This window comes from Brienomyrus brachyistius, chromosome 16, assembly GCF_023856365.1.
Source record: "Brienomyrus brachyistius isolate T26 chromosome 16, BBRACH_0.4, whole genome shotgun sequence".
Taxonomy (NCBI): domain Eukaryota; kingdom Metazoa; phylum Chordata; class Actinopteri; order Osteoglossiformes; family Mormyridae; genus Brienomyrus; species Brienomyrus brachyistius.
In genome coordinates this window covers 10,868,802-10,885,564 of record NC_064548.1, presented here as the reverse complement: position 1 = coordinate 10,885,564, position 16,763 = coordinate 10,868,802, and the positions used below count along the sequence as shown (strand labels likewise).

General features: G+C 42.3%; 1 protein-coding gene across 5 annotated transcripts in view; it reads right to left on the bottom strand.

The window, feature by feature from the left end:
• LOC125710150 (collagen alpha-1(XVIII) chain-like) overlaps nucleotides 1–16,763 on the bottom strand; it is a 62,869-nt gene that overhangs the window by 22,773 nt on the left and 23,333 nt on the right. Inside the window, exon 1 of one of the 5 annotated variants that reach the window (XM_048979514.1) lies at nucleotides 5,664–6,206. The exons of 1 other annotated variant lie outside the window; for it this stretch is intronic. In XM_048979514.1, coding sequence (XP_048835471.1) covers nucleotides 5,664–6,084 — 421 coding nt within the window. In that variant the 5' untranslated portion in view covers nucleotides 6,085–6,206. 3 more of the 5 variants (XM_048979515.1, XM_048979517.1, XM_048979513.1) reach the window with 3 other exon arrangements.

The window sequence follows — 16,763 nt, the reverse complement described above, 5'->3', positions numbered from 1 at the left end:
CCCAGTAGGATAAGCGAGTTGGAAAATGGATGGATGGATGGATGGATACACACACACACACACACGTAGGGTATACCTATCCTTATGGGTCATTCACTCATTCACTTCTATGACAAAAATGCTAACGCTAACTATGACAACCTTAACCCCCACCCTGCCCTAACCATAACCATAAGTGACCAAGCAAAATACAAGAGTTTTTGCATTTTTAGTTTTTTCATAGCAGTCACTGATTTTTATAAAATAGAGTTTTATAAAACCAGGAAACCGGTCCCCATAAGGGAAAAAAACGGATATTTATCACGTTATGGGGACATTGTGTCCCCATAAGGATAGGTATACCCGCTCACACACACACGCACACACACACACACACACACAGACATACACAGAGTGTGTAATATAATGGCTAGACAGACAGACAGATAGATAGATAGATAGATAGATAGATAGATAGATAGATAGATAGATAGATAGATAGATAGATAGATAGATAGATAGATAGACAAAAGTACTGGGACACCTGGTCAAGAAACCTACAGGAACTTATATGGCATCCGATTCTAAATCCATATGCATCACTATGGAGCTGGTCTCCCCTTTGCAGCTAAACTAGCTGCCACTCTTCTGGGAAAGCTTTCTACAAGAATGTGGAGTGTGTCTGTGGGAACGTTTGCCCATTCATCCACAAGAGTATTGGTGAGGTCAAGCACTGATGTTGGACATGAAGGCCTGGCTCGCAATTTCCATTCTAGTTCATCCCAAAGGCATTCAGTGGGGTTGAGGTCAGGGATCTGTGTGGGCCAGTTCTTCCACACCAAATGGACTCAACCATGTCTATATGGACCTTGCTTTGTGCATTGGGGCACAGTCATGCCTGAACAGAAAAGGGCCTTCCCCAAACTGTTCCCACAAAGCTGGAAGCATAGAACTGTCCAAAATGTCTAGGTATGCTGAAGCATTAACAGTTCGCTTCACTGGAACCAAGGGACCTAGACCAACCCCTGAAAAACAACCCCATACCATTATCCCTCCTTCACCAGACTTTACATTTGGCACAATGCAATCAGGTAGGCAACGTTCTCCTGGCATTTGCCAAACCCAGACTCATCCATCAGACTGCCAGACAGAGAAGCGTGATTCCTCATTCCACAGAACACGTTTCCACTGCTCAAGAGTTCAGTGGCAGCATGCTTCACACCACTACATCTAACACTTGGCATTGCGCTTGGGTTTGTCCATGTAGTGCAGACAGACAGACAGGCAGACAGACAGACAGATAGATAGTCAATCCCATTCTCTGTTAACCATATGCTATTGCTCATATCTATTACTTGATTGCTTACACAATGTAATTGTAGCGGTGGATTTTTGGCAGAGGTACATTGTTCTTTGCAGATTTTTCCCTTAATTGGAACCCTGTTTAAATTTGCCTGCAGAGGACAACCAGGCGCAGTGAGCCAAGCATAAAGGCATCCAGTGCTTAAATACCCATGTATCACTATTCAACACAAAAAAGGACTGATTTGTGACTGACATGGAACAGATGGCAAAACCAAAATTTATCTCACTCTTAGAACAGCCATCAGGAGGAGTCAGGTTTCACTCTAACAATCCACCTAACTTATGGATACGAACGTGTGTAGGACAGTGTCTAGGACCAATGCGTGACCAATGTGCCACGGCAGCCCAATCAACATGTACATTTACAGCTGGGGGTGTAGCTGGGAATTCTGGGGGGAGGCACCTTGGGCCCCTGGGTGGGGAGGGTGTTCACCCACTATAGAAATTGCCAAGCTCCGGAGGGGTGGCAGGCGGGGTGGGGGGGGGGGGGGGGATGTTCCACTGTGGTAGAAATACGAAGATCCTCCAGTAGAACTTGCTGAGTGGATATACAATGTTTCCTGAGCGTATATATGATTATTTTCCGTATTCAGCGTCTCCAATGAAGTTCAGGGCTCTCTGAATCTGCCTGGGTAACCGTGCCCCCTCCCAGGCCCCTGTATATAGCTCACATATGTAAAAACTTACTCACTTTTTCTGTTGACGCTTTGCTCTACTACCTGTTACTTTACTGCAAAATGCACACTATTTATGCATATCTCTAACTATTGTTTAATGTTTTGTCTCTTAATACTTGTGGTCCCGTTTCACAGTCCTGGAGCTAAGCACCCAAGAAGTACACTGCAAATTGCTAAGTATAACTGTGCATATTACAAATAAAACAATAAAACTTCAACTGATTGATTGATTGATTGACTGATTGATCAACTGATTGATTCTTTTCACCCTCAAAATGCACTCCCACTAATAGAAAAGATTGTTTCTTACGCGCAGCCTTGTGAGGTCCATGATTAACAGCTGATCTACTGAAATAGGAGCCAGTCATCCAATAAGACATATATCACAACATGCCTCTGTTAACAAAAGATGCTCGGCCATGTTGCTTAGTGCCAGTGAGAAACTGCCTTGTTCTCACGGAAATCAGACAAAAGGGCCTCTCACCCAGCGTTCTTTCCTCAGGGCACGACTGCCGTGCTCTGACAGCCACTCGTCCCACCCGCCGCAGTCACGGAAAACCACCGAGATCCTGCATGGAACCCATTGTTCATGGCGGCCTGCTTGCGAGGGCTGAATTCCAGCAGAAAATTAACAGAGGCAACGATGGACTCCCCCATGAGGTTCATGCACGACACAGATGCACCAGAGATAAGGAGGCTTTCAGAATGAGAGAAATGGCTCTTGCCCACACACAGAGAAACTCTTGGGGGATCCTGACACACACAATATGTTTCATTACTAATCCTGGGAGGAGCAGGCGGAAGAAAACACAGTAAAAATTTGCAGTAAAATGCACTGTGAACGGCACGATTTGCTTCATATAAGCTGCTTGATTTGCATGAAGAACAACAGGATATTGCTTGGTGGGATAACCACACGAAGTTGAAATATGTCCAGATGTGGCTTTAGAGACAGTTACGCCCTTCAGATGTTCAGCTATGGCTGACTGTTCAACAGCTTGTTCTATAAAGAACATGACCACAGGCGTGAAGGTGACTGTGAGGATCCACAAAGGTGCTTCTGCTCTCATCTGCACATCATCAGCCCCACTGTGCTATCTGAGATTTCGAGTCCACTACACAATGTCAGAGCTGAAGCCTGCCGGAGTGATAGAAGGTCTTAAAAATAGACTATCTGGATTTAATCCATGCAGATGTGGCACTCTAGCAGTCAGAAGCTAGATACAATGACCAGTCCAAGAACAACAGTAACCAGAAGCATTACATAAAATAAACATTTTTAAAATAGAATCATTAAAAATGGTTCTATTTTACCGCATGACACTATCCATGAAGCCCTGTGATCTTACATCTCATATTTATCAACATCTACCAAATCTCTGAGATTGCCGCATGGTACTGCCGCATACTGAGAGAGCCGCATGGTGTCTCTGACATGACAAGGATAACACTTATCACTCTCAACCCCAGGAGGCAAGAGACAGATCAACTGGAATATAATTAATATAATTACATAAAAATGTCAGACAACCCCTCATACAAAGTGCATTTTCGACCGTGGAGAATACAGTACATTCTAAAGGAACTTCTGTGCCCTGAAGGTAAACACTTACAATAAGATGCATAATACAATGAAAGAACCAATTGTGGAAACCAAAAATATTTTTAAATAAACACTGCACACTTTGTACAGTATGTTTTGTAAGATTCTACTTATCTAGGATGTTTGGGGGGGGGGGGGGTGCTGAAGCCTCCCAGACAGAGTAGAGCATGAGACTCCAGTTCATTGCAGGGCACACAGGACACGCACACTGGACACGCACACAGGACACGCACACAGGACACGCACACAGGACACGCACACTGGACACGTACGCTGGACACGCACACTGGACACGTACGCTGGACACGCACACTGGACACGTACGCTGGACACGCACGCTGGACACGCACACTGGACACGCACACTGGACACGTACGCTGGACACGCACGCTGGACACGCACAGTGGACACGCACACTGGACACGCACGCTGGACACGCACAGTGGACACGCACACTGGACATGCACACTGAACATGTACACACAACTGTTTTTTTCTTCTGCAAACCACTGCATGTATGTCCTAGTTTTCCTGAATCAATGCTTTACCCCATAAATCTACCCTATATTTTACAAGATTTCCAAATTATATACTATCTCCTCACGCTATGCTCTACTCCACTAACGAATAAATTTTACAGCTACCCTTATAATCTTCCTGAGAGACATAGCCAATGAAAACATATAAGTAAAATATAGTATTCCACAGAAATATATGGTGTTTAAAATCAAAAGCTATGTATACCGAGTTATACTATAAATTGCAATATCAAAAGCTTGTTACTGGTAAAACTACAGTGTTCTTTTACTTACCGACTTGGTGTAAGACTCCCTGTTAACGCCCAAAAGCTAAATCACAGTCGGTTTATGATGTGATGACACAAACACTTCAGAAGATGCATGACATGCTTTAGACACAGTGAAGAAGAAATGGCCATTAATAGCACATGCAGATTGTAGGACACTGGGATCCAACCTGTAAAACAGTGCTAAACATGCTTGCTCCAAATTCATGCCTCTGTTTGGAGCCACTGGTGTAAGCATGGTGAGAGGTTCTCAATTCTGGCTGTGGAATTCCCAGTCCGCACAGCTACAGAAGCTTAATTTCCATTCAAGCCAATGCAAATCAGACTGACCTGACGATGGATTTTAGTAGCGAAATGTGCCCTTATTAATTATATGGATGGACACACAGACAGACAGGTGGTGCGGGTTCAAAATGTATACCAAAAGGCATACATCTTAACCTGCATTTACCTTTCCAGCTACTAACTGATAGGCACTGATTGCCATCGTCCTCCTCGTCGGGAAGAGAGTGACAGGCCACGGGGAAGTGGCCGTCATCAAGGAACCTCCAGCAGCTGTCCAGCAGGACCTCGCAGAAGCTGCGACAGGGCAGGGCAGGACGTGGGCCCTCTGACCCACACCTGGGCACCAGCAGCAGACAGAAAAACCACTCCAAGCTACAGTGGCAGCGTGACTTCAGGAGCCATTCCCAATGAAAATAAAACTCACGGACATCCGCCATGCTGCTATGATTGAAGAAATTGGGCACCACGAAGCTCTGAACACCCACTAAAGTGCAAAACTGCAAGTCCCAATCAACGGGCACACAACGAGGGGACTCCAGAATGGAAGAATTGCTATTCACATATTGCTTGCTATTATTAGCATTTAGCACATTACCCATTGAGGCATTCTCATAGGGCTGTCCCACCACTGCTACATTAGTATCATTATCACTATAAATAATGTTAAAACTACTTTTGCTACTATTTGTACTATAGGACGACTCATCGGGGTTAAATATGAGATGCTGGCTTTCGAGATGATTACCCATTTGATTAGTGCCTTTTGCCTCAGATGAATTGCTTTGATTGTCCATAGTAATCAGGGAGAGATTCTTCTTTGTCATTCTCGAAGGTCCCATCTCTGTCTCTGCATCTACACTATCATTAAGGCTAGTAAGCTCCATGATTCTTTTATAGATAACAGTGTCCCCATGCCTGTCCCCTGCATAAGATCCAGATCCTGACCCACCTTCCTCCCCTACTGACGTTCCATTATCTGCACTCTGCAAAGCTGATGTGATATTACCCATCTCGTCTCCCTTAATGATCCCTGGCTCGACAGCGGAAGCAGTGAAGTTGGTGTTTGTCAGGTTTCCAGGTGCTGTTGGAGAAGCAGGTGCTGTAATGTTCGGCTCAGACGATTCCTCATCTGGGTTTTGGTTCCACGTCTGCATGGACTCGCGAATTCCGCTGGCCACATTTACGATCTCTTCTCCCACTCCAGCAATACTCTGCTCGTCTTTGATTCCAGTGGAGTTATCAAATCCTTGCTGGTTTGCAGATGGGGCCTCCGTTGTGGACGCACTCCAAGACCAGAGCCATGCATCTATGCATCCCACACTGATTGCAAGCAAGACATAAAGACACAACTGGAGGCCGATCTTAGACATGATGCTCACCAGTAGCTCATTTATGGCCTAAGAGCAAATTCAGACATCCCTTCTGTCCCAGCACACTCTCTCTTCTCAGGTTCAATGCACACACACAACATGCAGCCTTCCAGCCAGACAGGAAAAGTTGAAAAAAAGGGTGCCCCACTCAAAGAGATGGGGGTGGAGGGCACACTACAGCCTGATTCTAACTGGTTCCTCCAGAGTTTTCTCCTCCCTCTCCCAGGATCAGCCCCTCCCCAGCATGTACGAGAGATCTGAAAAGTGCCTCCTAGGATCACCATGTTCATAAATAAATCCTGCTCAACTTCAGACCATTTTCACTGTTATGTTACTTGAGGTTAATAACTCTACAAGTCGTACAATATATTTCTACAATCACTTGCATTAGGTTTATTTTACTATTTTGGACTACAATCAATGAAGACCAGTAGAAAAAGTATGAGAAAGGTGTAAATGTAGAATGAAAGGTGCATGTGTACTGACTACGCTGAATGATTTTGGCTTTGGTGCAATTTGTGTAAACGTAAGACAAAATGTCAATCAGGAACAATAACAGCATAGTAATTCTTACATGGACAATACATGATTTTTTATTATCCTTAGAGAGAATATTTCACAAATGAATGACTTTTACTGCACCGGTTTTAGTTGGCAGCCTTCCTTTCCCTGTTTGGTTTCTTTGGACTGTAAACGTAATATAAATAAATGTAGCTCACTTTCTTGCTCACTTGGGTACAGCTCAATAGGACTATGAGGGATAACTCTGAAAATTCCACAATGCTGCAAACTCAGCAGGCTATGATGACGCAATGCTTTCGCTAATAAAATCAGGCTACGGATTAAATCTACCATGTCCGCAGAAAGGATCCACGTGCATTCGCCCTTTGGTGGGAGCCAAATTCGCTAACATGCGCTACAAGGGGGAATGCCTGCTTTATTCCAGCTAGGACACCCTTCTGAACAGCATGGCAACTCCACTCCCTGGAATGCCATTTAGCACTCATGCTGAGTCTGCTCTTAAAACCTGACAATGCATCTGGCAGGGGTGGCACTTGTGATTAGCATCACTGCCGTTATCGTAATACACGATCTGCTTGCACTCATTGAAAGCTAACTGACGTGCACAAAAGAAGCGGCAAATATCATTTGGATTCTTTAATTATAAATTTTGTAGACAGTATTTTTAAATGATATCTTTTATGTCTCTAAAAAGATTACCTTTACTGTACTGGTAAAGCATGTGGCTGATAGTATGGCATTTACAAGCAACCTCAAAAGGGTTTTTTAACAAAATGAAGCAATAAAAATAGGATACTTTTGAGGGCAGATGCATACAACCTGTTCCTTAGCACAAATGGCTTATAGCGAAGAAGTCAGATGATTTACAAGACAAAGGAAAAAAGCTAATGAGCTCTGACTAGTGGTAATGCTATAAAGAACAGATTTCTAAATAATCTTAATTATTGTTAGAAAAGATCCAGGGCATCCTACCAATTTTCGGACCCTTTTAGAATTGTTTCCTCATGGTCTTAGAAGAAAGGAACACGGCATATTTGTCATAATTCAAGGTAAGCGATACCGACTGCGTCATCTTGGTTTCCAAGGTCTTCGAGGTATTTATGGATACTGTTTAGTGCTTTCGTGTTTGCCAACATTTAAACGTTTTAATCTGTTTTGCCCATCTGTGTACCATGGCGTAAACGTATGAGTGAATTGGTTTATGCATGTTTATAGCTATAATGCATAGTAATAAAAAAAAAATAATAAAAAAAAATACACAAGTCTGACCTAAAGATAATCATACTATCAGCCTGTTTCAAACAACAGTTCCTGATTAAAAACGACATGCTTAATTATAATCTAGTGGATGACCACTTGACAAAGGAAGTCTAGGTTAGTGACTTTCTTTTCCCTGACTGGCAAAAGACTACAACTGTACTAGAGCACCACACACTCAAAAGAGTTACTGTCAGAGGCCATGTGTACTCTTGTCCATTAGCATCTTAAATGTTACAAAATCAATATTGTTATTCGTTCCATTATTTTTATTAGTTATTTCTTATTTATGTATTTATTGATTGTTTCATTGGTTTTTATTACTTGTAGTATTAGTTAATGTTGTATTATGTATGAGCTGTGCCTAAAAGGAGTTACTGATACTCTGTAACAGATAATGCTGAATTGAAGTTTGTTTGAATTGTGAATCTTTATACCAACGGTGCAATTAATGGGTTAAAAAGTATTCGTTAATATTATTTTTTCAAATTTGGAATGTTTTTTTTAACTCATTTAACCCCTTGCATACACTGTTTCCGGTATGTTTTCCTATTTCCTGATTTAACTGCCACTGGCGAGCTTCTCATCTTACTCCACCGTCATACAAATTACTTGCATTCTCCACATTTACATTGTTCTTACTCTTGGTCTCCTTTCATTGGAACTCAGCCATTTAAACATCCACAAGCCATAAATCAAATCGCATTTTCTATGGGCCTGCAGGCAGGATTTGCCGTTAGCAGTCAGAAACATCCTGCTCTTGGGCTGGATGTCCTTAGGAGCATCTCAAAGATCCTGCAAAAGAAACAGAGATACGAGTCCAGTGCCAGCCCTAAATTAATCAGGAATTACAACCAGCAAAGCCTCTGTGATTTCAACGGAAGGTGGACAAAGGATTTGAGGATGCAAATTGAATGACCTTATCAAATCAAAAGTTCCTGCCCTATTTAGGCTCCATATTTTGGTACAAAGTTGTGATATTACTGGAAGGAAACCAGATGTGAACAGGCTAGCAATCTTTATGTTGGCCAGCAGACTCCAAAGCTGTCCTCAATCACAGGAAGCCAATTTATTCATAGTCTACGGAGACAGTCTCTCTCTCTCTCTCTCTCTCTCTCTCTCTCTCTCTCACACACACACACACACACACACAAACACACACACTTTATCGAAATCCTGTGGCAGGACCAGATGAGAAAATGGCTGCATACTGGGTTCACCAGGTACATATATTCCATCCTTTTCCACCATGTGTTAAATGTTCACCACAATCGGCATAAATAATGAATAAAAAGCAACATGTTTTTTTCTCCGTAAAGTTAATTTGTTGATACTCAAGAACTCAGAGTCTGTGTGGTAGCCAGATTGGTATACAAATAACAAAAGAGAGTAAAAAGGGTGTAAAATCTAGCCATTTAGGAGAGAAGCCCCTGATATAATAATTCTGCATATAAACTCCAATAACCATTTATAAAATTCGCCTTTGCAGCCGCACTGTACATTAACATGTTTAAAGGCTTGTTGCATTGACACGTCAAACTAACAATAAAATAGATTAAAAGCAGATGTGTGTGGTTCTCCCAGCATGTGATCCCTGCTGATCTAAACTACAGAATGATTACCTTTTTTTTTATGATTTCTGCTTTATGCATCTGCAACTAAAAGGGTTCATTTCCTTAGCAATGCATCTTAAATTATAGCGCTACATCCTGTACACATTAACAATCTACGCACTCATTCGGAGTTTGCTTATTTCCACATGCTTTTTCGCACACAAGTGAAAAAACATTACCAGTGCACCGATGTGTAAATTTTGGCCAGTACCGACACTGATATATTCCTGTCTAATGTCGCCAATTCTGATACCCAGAGGTGTCACTGAGGTGCCGAAACCAAACCAGCCCCCGATGATTTGTTTGGCTCAGAACATTTGACAACCATGTTCCCAGTCTGAGAAGCGATATATTGTGAATTTCTAAAAATAACATGATAAATTCATATAGATGCACTTTAATTTTATAGTTTAGCAGAATCGAATGATTACTTATCTCAAAATCTGCCGTGTTTAATTCTGCCACTATTCGTAATAGAAAGAAGTACTGGAGATTTGCACTTGATCTTGTTTATTTTTCTTTAACTTAACATGTACAGTATTCCTTAATGCAGCTCATTTCAGTATAATGGTAATGAAGCGTTATTCCTTGCAGCTTAAGTGGTCATAAACCCTCATACCACCATGTAACGATTTGTCCAGTACTTTCATATAGGTCTACATTTCATACAAACGTTATTGTCCTATATTCCTTTATGGTGCTGAGCCCCCTAAGAGTCAAATCCCAGAAACACCCATGCATTGCAGTTAGGGAGCCAAGTTTATAAACTTTCCAGGTGTGATCCAGATTTCAGGCCCAAATACCAAATTTTCATACATAGGATAGCAAAGAAGCTCTTCAGGATAACTGTCCTCTGTCAGCTCCATGTGTATATGTGTGTGTGTGTGTGTGTGAGTGGGTATACCTATCCTTATGGAGACACAATGTCCCCATAATGTGATAAATATCCATTTTTTCCCTTATGGGGACCAGTCTCCTGGTCAGTGGCAGTGACTGCTATGAAAAAACTAAAAATGCAAAAACTCTTGTATTTTGCTTGGTTACTTATGGTTATGGTTATGGCAGGGTGGGGGTTAAGGTTGTCATAGTTACCGTTAGCATTTTTCCCATAGAAGTGAATGAGCGTGCCCCATAAGGATAGGTATACCCTACATGTGAGTGTGTGTGTGTGTGTGTGTGTGTGTGTGTGTGTGTGTGTGTGTGTGTGTGTGTGTGTGTGTGCGTGCGTGTACATATACATATATACAGCTATATTGATACCGCCTGGGTTTATTTAAACTAGCAAATTCCATTAGTGCAATAATTAATATTGAAAGCAAATACTTGGAGTGATATATGTTCACATGCAGAGGTAAAATATTTCAGGTCCACAAAGTAAAAATTCAGACCAAGACATTCGTTTAACCAACCAGTTCTGTATGAAGAAACATAGTTATAGAGTACTTAACTACTTGGTTGAAACAAAATCTTGGTCTGGATTTTTACTTTCTGGATTTCCACCTCTGGATTAAGTGCAGTAGGTTCTGTGGATTCGAGCGGCAGCATGGGAGGAGAGTAGCAGGACTGGCACGGGGGGCTGGAAGCTCCATTGCTCACATGACGTCTATGTTCCAGCAGCTTGTTACAGAAAATGCAATATGCCCCCAAAGTACGATCTCCAGCTCCGAGCAGCTGCTTGAGGGTCTTCCCGCTCTCCCCACTTGCTTCTGTCTGAATCACCATCTCTCTCACCTATTCCCTGGGGACAGCTCTGCAGACTGGTGAGCCATGTAACAGCTGGGGAAGGAGGCCAGCTGCAGCCCTTCCGTGCCACAGAAGTGGGCGTCTCTCCTTCGCAGACACACCATTTCCCATCTTACACTCCAGCACTCAAAAAAATGAAACGGGCCAAAGCAACTTTGAACTGAGGAAGCACTCGGAAGCCAGCAGACAGCTGTTGGGAACAGTTAGGCCGTTTTACCATGGCAATGATGAAGCATAATTTCTGAGATTCAAAACAAGTTTTAGAAAAAATACTTAGCCAGAGTTACCATTCAAGTCAGTTTAAAAATTACATTGCAGGAGGACAAACTGCATGTTGTGGGTTTTTCCACCTTAACATCAGGACAACAGCCAGACCTTCATCTTACACTAAACGGCCATAGCCACCAAAAAACCATGGGGGGACGTGTTCCTTCCAATATATACTATAATTATGGCCTTAGCCATATAATCATAACATGTTTGTAATTAGTGTATATTAAAGCTGTAAAGGTATGTTAGGATGTTTAGGTATACTTACTGTACATGCTTCTTATGAATGTTCTATGAATGCATCACAATGGTTCTCTGAATGGCCAACGAATGCATCATAGTGGCGTTATGAACATGCAGTAAATGAAAAGTGTTATGAGGTAAACTTCCAAGTCTGAGCCCATCAAATACTCTTTCTTTTATTATTTATTACACATAAAATTCAGTTAAGCCATAATATATTTTAATTGTCATACTATATTTGGATTTTGCCCATAAATCAATGTTTCTGTATAAAACAGGTTGGAATGTTCATTCCAATCTAATGATGCATAAAATGTATAATTGCTGGACCACAAAATTTTCCCTATCCATAACAAATCTGTGGAACGCTGCACCTATTTATGTGTTACCACAGCATACGGAGGTTGTACAACACTGAAAATATCTCATATTTTATCGTTGCAGCTGTTCCATGTGTTTGGATATATTTAATTGATATAAACACATGCGTGCTGGCATGTCTCGAGTAGGCTATTAAACAAAATGCGGAGCTCACTGGTGAAACAACAGAAGATAAATTGAAAAGTAAGCACATCCTTCATTCTCCTGGAATGCACGTGTGCAGGCGTCCAGTGTTGTCACAGATGGTGCAGGGTCCACAACCTCTGGCCAACACAAAACATGGCCGATGTTGGGAAAAAAAAAAAACTAACCATAAGTTGGACACAGAGAGCACCGCACACACACACATCTGGGGAGGCAAGCGCTCACAGCGCCACAGGACTTGACTGTTGCTCAACCAGAAGAAACACTGGAGAAAATGCACAGCTGCTCCAGCTGACCTGGCATGTAACCACATTAGAAACCGGCCACCATGCAAAAAAGGTCCTGCATAAGTTAGGAAGACTTGTTCTTCACCCAGAGGTCGGGTTGCAGGCACGGTATTCCGCAGCTGAACAGGCATAGAAGCACTTATTCCAACTTGCCCATAGCAGCCCTGCTGATGACAACAAGGTATGCCAGCATATCACTGACATGAGACCTTTCAGCTTTCCTGCACTGTTCTGTTCTTCAAAAGACCTCACATTCAATGTGGAGACAGCACCGTGGCTTTGAGATGTTAACTGCTCTACATGGGTGGGTGACTGGGGGGAGGGGGGGGGGCTTTGATGGTTGGGGGCTACTCTGACCCCACTATTCCCACAGTCTCCTTATAAAAGGGAGGCCAAAAGCACAATGATCGATCAGCCCGGGACACAGGCTGTTTAAGGGGTGGTCCAGGTGATGCATGTCTGAGATAGCTATGATGGCATCCCATAATCTTGCTCTGATTGTAGGCCGCTGACAGATTTAGCCCTCTTTCCTGTAGTGTTGAAAAACTCAGAGTGCCAGGTTTGGGGGATTTAACTACAGACCTACCTGACTTTCCTCTAAACAGATGACTTAAGAACCACTCAAAAGAAGGATGCATTGGCCAACATCTAAAACCCTCTTGCATTCCTGAGACAAACCCAACAATGGGAAGCAAAGGGAGGATCGTAAAGCCAGCATTCTTAATTTTTGGATTAGCGCATGACCCAAATTCAAAATAATAAAAAAAAAAAAACTTGCTTCCTATCATCCGGAGCTGGACACATTGTCAGATGGTGAGGTAAAGGGGCAAGAGATTTAAAGCCTCAATGGCATAAACCCAAACAGCTGCCCTTTGGGCCGATGCCACTGCTCTCACAAATGCTGGAGGATGATTGTGGGCGAGTAGAAAGAGAGACATTCCGTTTAACCCGGGCTGTTAAATAAAACCACATAATGGATTTTTTTTATGTAAGTGTAATCCTGAATCTTTAGACGGAATCAACACGAACAGACGTCACTGAGCAGTACCCTTTATAGTATGAAGCAGAAGAAGCCTGCACGTCCCTTGCAGGCGCTCTGGAAAATGCGCAGCAACTTTTTCATCCTGTAGGGGGCAGTACTCAATCACATGTTACAGGCACTACAGATTTTATTTTCATCTTCATTACGAAATGCTTGTCTGAACTGGTGTCTGCTCCCCGTTCCCTCACAGAGCCACTGAGTGGGACTGAGTCCTAAAAGCAAGAAGAGAAAGACGTTTTGCATTCCTGACCGCTGCACGCCGCGGGAAAGCGGCACATCTACAGCATGGACCCTATTCCTGTCTTTCAGACACCAAATAAGCCCTCTCTTCTAAGATACCACCCTATACACAAATCACCCTAAATCCACTGGCCCCGTGGGCTCTGGGTGTCCTGTACAGGCAGGCAGAAGCAGTAACAAGCTATAGCAGTGAAAATCCGACAGTATTAAATCTTCATACTTTGTTGTTTTTTTTTTATTTCCATTAACATACCAAAGTCGCATACATTATAAGCCCAAAGCATTTAAACATCTTTTAGGATTTCTTTTAATGGTAATTCCACATGTAATAGCACCTTAACATCTGAAATACACCACAATATTTGGGTGTGAGACACACGACAAACTCCATTTTACTGTATGTTTGGCAGTTATACCAATTTTATCACTTTTTAGGACTATACAATGTGCATATAAATTGCGACTTTAAATACACTGAAATTATAATTGTTTATTATTATGTGAGCAAAAGTAAAATGGTATGAGCCAGATGCTCCCTCTTCAGGTCCAAGAGGTGAAAACACCCTTGTGCTTCAGCCATGTTTTGGAAACACGTACTCAGTAGAATTTTAGAATTAGTGGTCATTGTTAATATACCACAGTGCACGACAACGAAACGTGTCCTCTGCATTTAACCCATATGTGACATCATGACATAGCAGGGGGCAGCTAATTCAGCGCCTGGGGAGCAGTGCTTGGGGGCGGTACCTTGCTCAGGGTACCTGTGGTGCTTTGCTGGTCGGGGATTCGAACCTGCAATCTTTCAATTATGAGTGCGCTTCCTTAACCATTACCCACCACTGCCCACTACAGTACAGTACAGGGTCATGGTGAGAATGGAGCTTACGTCAGGAAGCGGAGGAGTTCATCACTGGGCACACACATGCAATCACACACATTAAGGGTGATTTAAGACACCAAAGTCATGCAGACTCATTTCGCATTCTGCCATAGTACCAAGAATGAATGAGTATCTAAGGGCTGTAAAAGTGGGTAGGAGAGTCTCTCTCGTTATCTGTGAAAAGCCCAATCAAGGAATGTTGTTCAGAATGGAATGTTGATACTTTAATCTGAGCAACACTACTTCACTCTGCATAGATTTCTAATACATACCAGAATAGACAAGTCTACTATGCTCCAGTTACTGGAAGAAGAGAGATGCCAGCAGACATTGCTGTTAGTTGAGTGAAAGCTAAGTGCTTGAAAAAAAGTCTTTTACCCATGATTCACTGAGGCAGAGTGAAGATAACTATTGAATAAAGTTCCACACCATTGGCAGGGGACGGCATTGATCACCATCCCTCGGTGAGTTTAACAAACAAAGATGGCTTCATTCTGATGAACACCCTCTGCCAATGCTGCTCGGAGCATCAGCAAAACTTCCTGTGTTGAAATATCAGTTTGACAGTTTTATGATCCACACACTAAGGGGAGGAAAAAGTGAATAAAATTATTTGCATTTTGGGGAAAAACTTATCATCACTGTCATAATTTTCAGAGCGCTATCCCAGGTGTGCCAAGCAGGTCAGACCTGACCTCTCTTTCCACGGCCACAAACTCATCGTAAGGGATCACTAGATGTTTACAAGTCAGCTGGGAGGAATGATCACTTCAGCGTGTCCTGATTCTGCCCCCCAGTGGGACTTGCCCGGTACAGCTCTCTTAGGAACCCAGCACTCGGCACCTTTCAGCTGACTCCTCTCGATCTTTACTCTAAAGTCCCCTCTTCCCTGAAAGGAGACACCTACAGTGTAGATGCCAAAAAAAGATGCGATAAAAAGGAGAACCAAATCTGTATCTGTATATGAATATTCATAAATACATCTAAAATTATGACAGACAGCTAAAATTATGAACGACAAATCTTGTTTTGGAAAGTAAACTTGTGACATTATCTATGAGTCAATTATGTAATAATTGCAATAAGCAGCACTCCAGACAATTTCTCCCATTGAGAAGAGGAGTACTGTTCCACTGTAAAGAGAAAAGTGTACTTCATCCCAACAAAGGGGCACCTGTCCAAACAACGGCCTGTACTCTAGGTGTTAAAAAGGTATGTCATGTGAGACGCAGAAACACAGACAATGCTGTACAGACGGAGCCAGCAATTATGGACTCAGATGATGAAGTGGCAGGCTGGATACCAGGTGGTCACACAAAAGGGCAGGGGGACCAGACAACAGTTGACCGACCCTTGACCTACGTGCCATAAATGCCACACGCGGTTTCTTTTCCATAAATAATAATATACAAAAAGGAATGTAATCTTTCATTTCATTGGCTCCCCAGCAAATACGATTTTTAAAATGGCATCTTGCACAGAAGGTACAAACTAACATTACAAATTTGTATAAGAAAATAATAAAGCCAAGAATAAAATCCTACCGTTTAAAATAACGATTAAAAACAAATATTAAAAACCTGGCACACAAATCCAGGCCTATCTCCCAAACCTTCATTAGAAGATGAATTCGTCGTTAAATATTAAATTAAGATTGTCATCTGTGGTCAAAGAATATCAGATCTTTAAAAAGGAGAAGTGTTCCTTCTTTTAACGCACCTCCAGTAGGGGGAGACAAGGAAACACTTAAAATAATCTTTTCAGCCCATGAATGGGTGAAATCTTTGCGCTGTAGTCGATACAGGTTAATAAAAATTGTACATTGAGCTGCAAAGTGAAAGGCTATCAGAATCAAACAGGTCGGGCCAAGGTTGTGAGCCGGCTGTGAGTCGTCTTTCATATACATAAAATGCCCCAGCGGTTATGGGAGCGTTAATCATTCACCTGCAACTATATATTCGCAGGATTGTACACTTGGGTGTATCAAAGACCAGCTATTTCAAAAGGCCAAGCACAGGGCTTAGGATACAATGGGTTTAAACTGAGTATGCAAATAA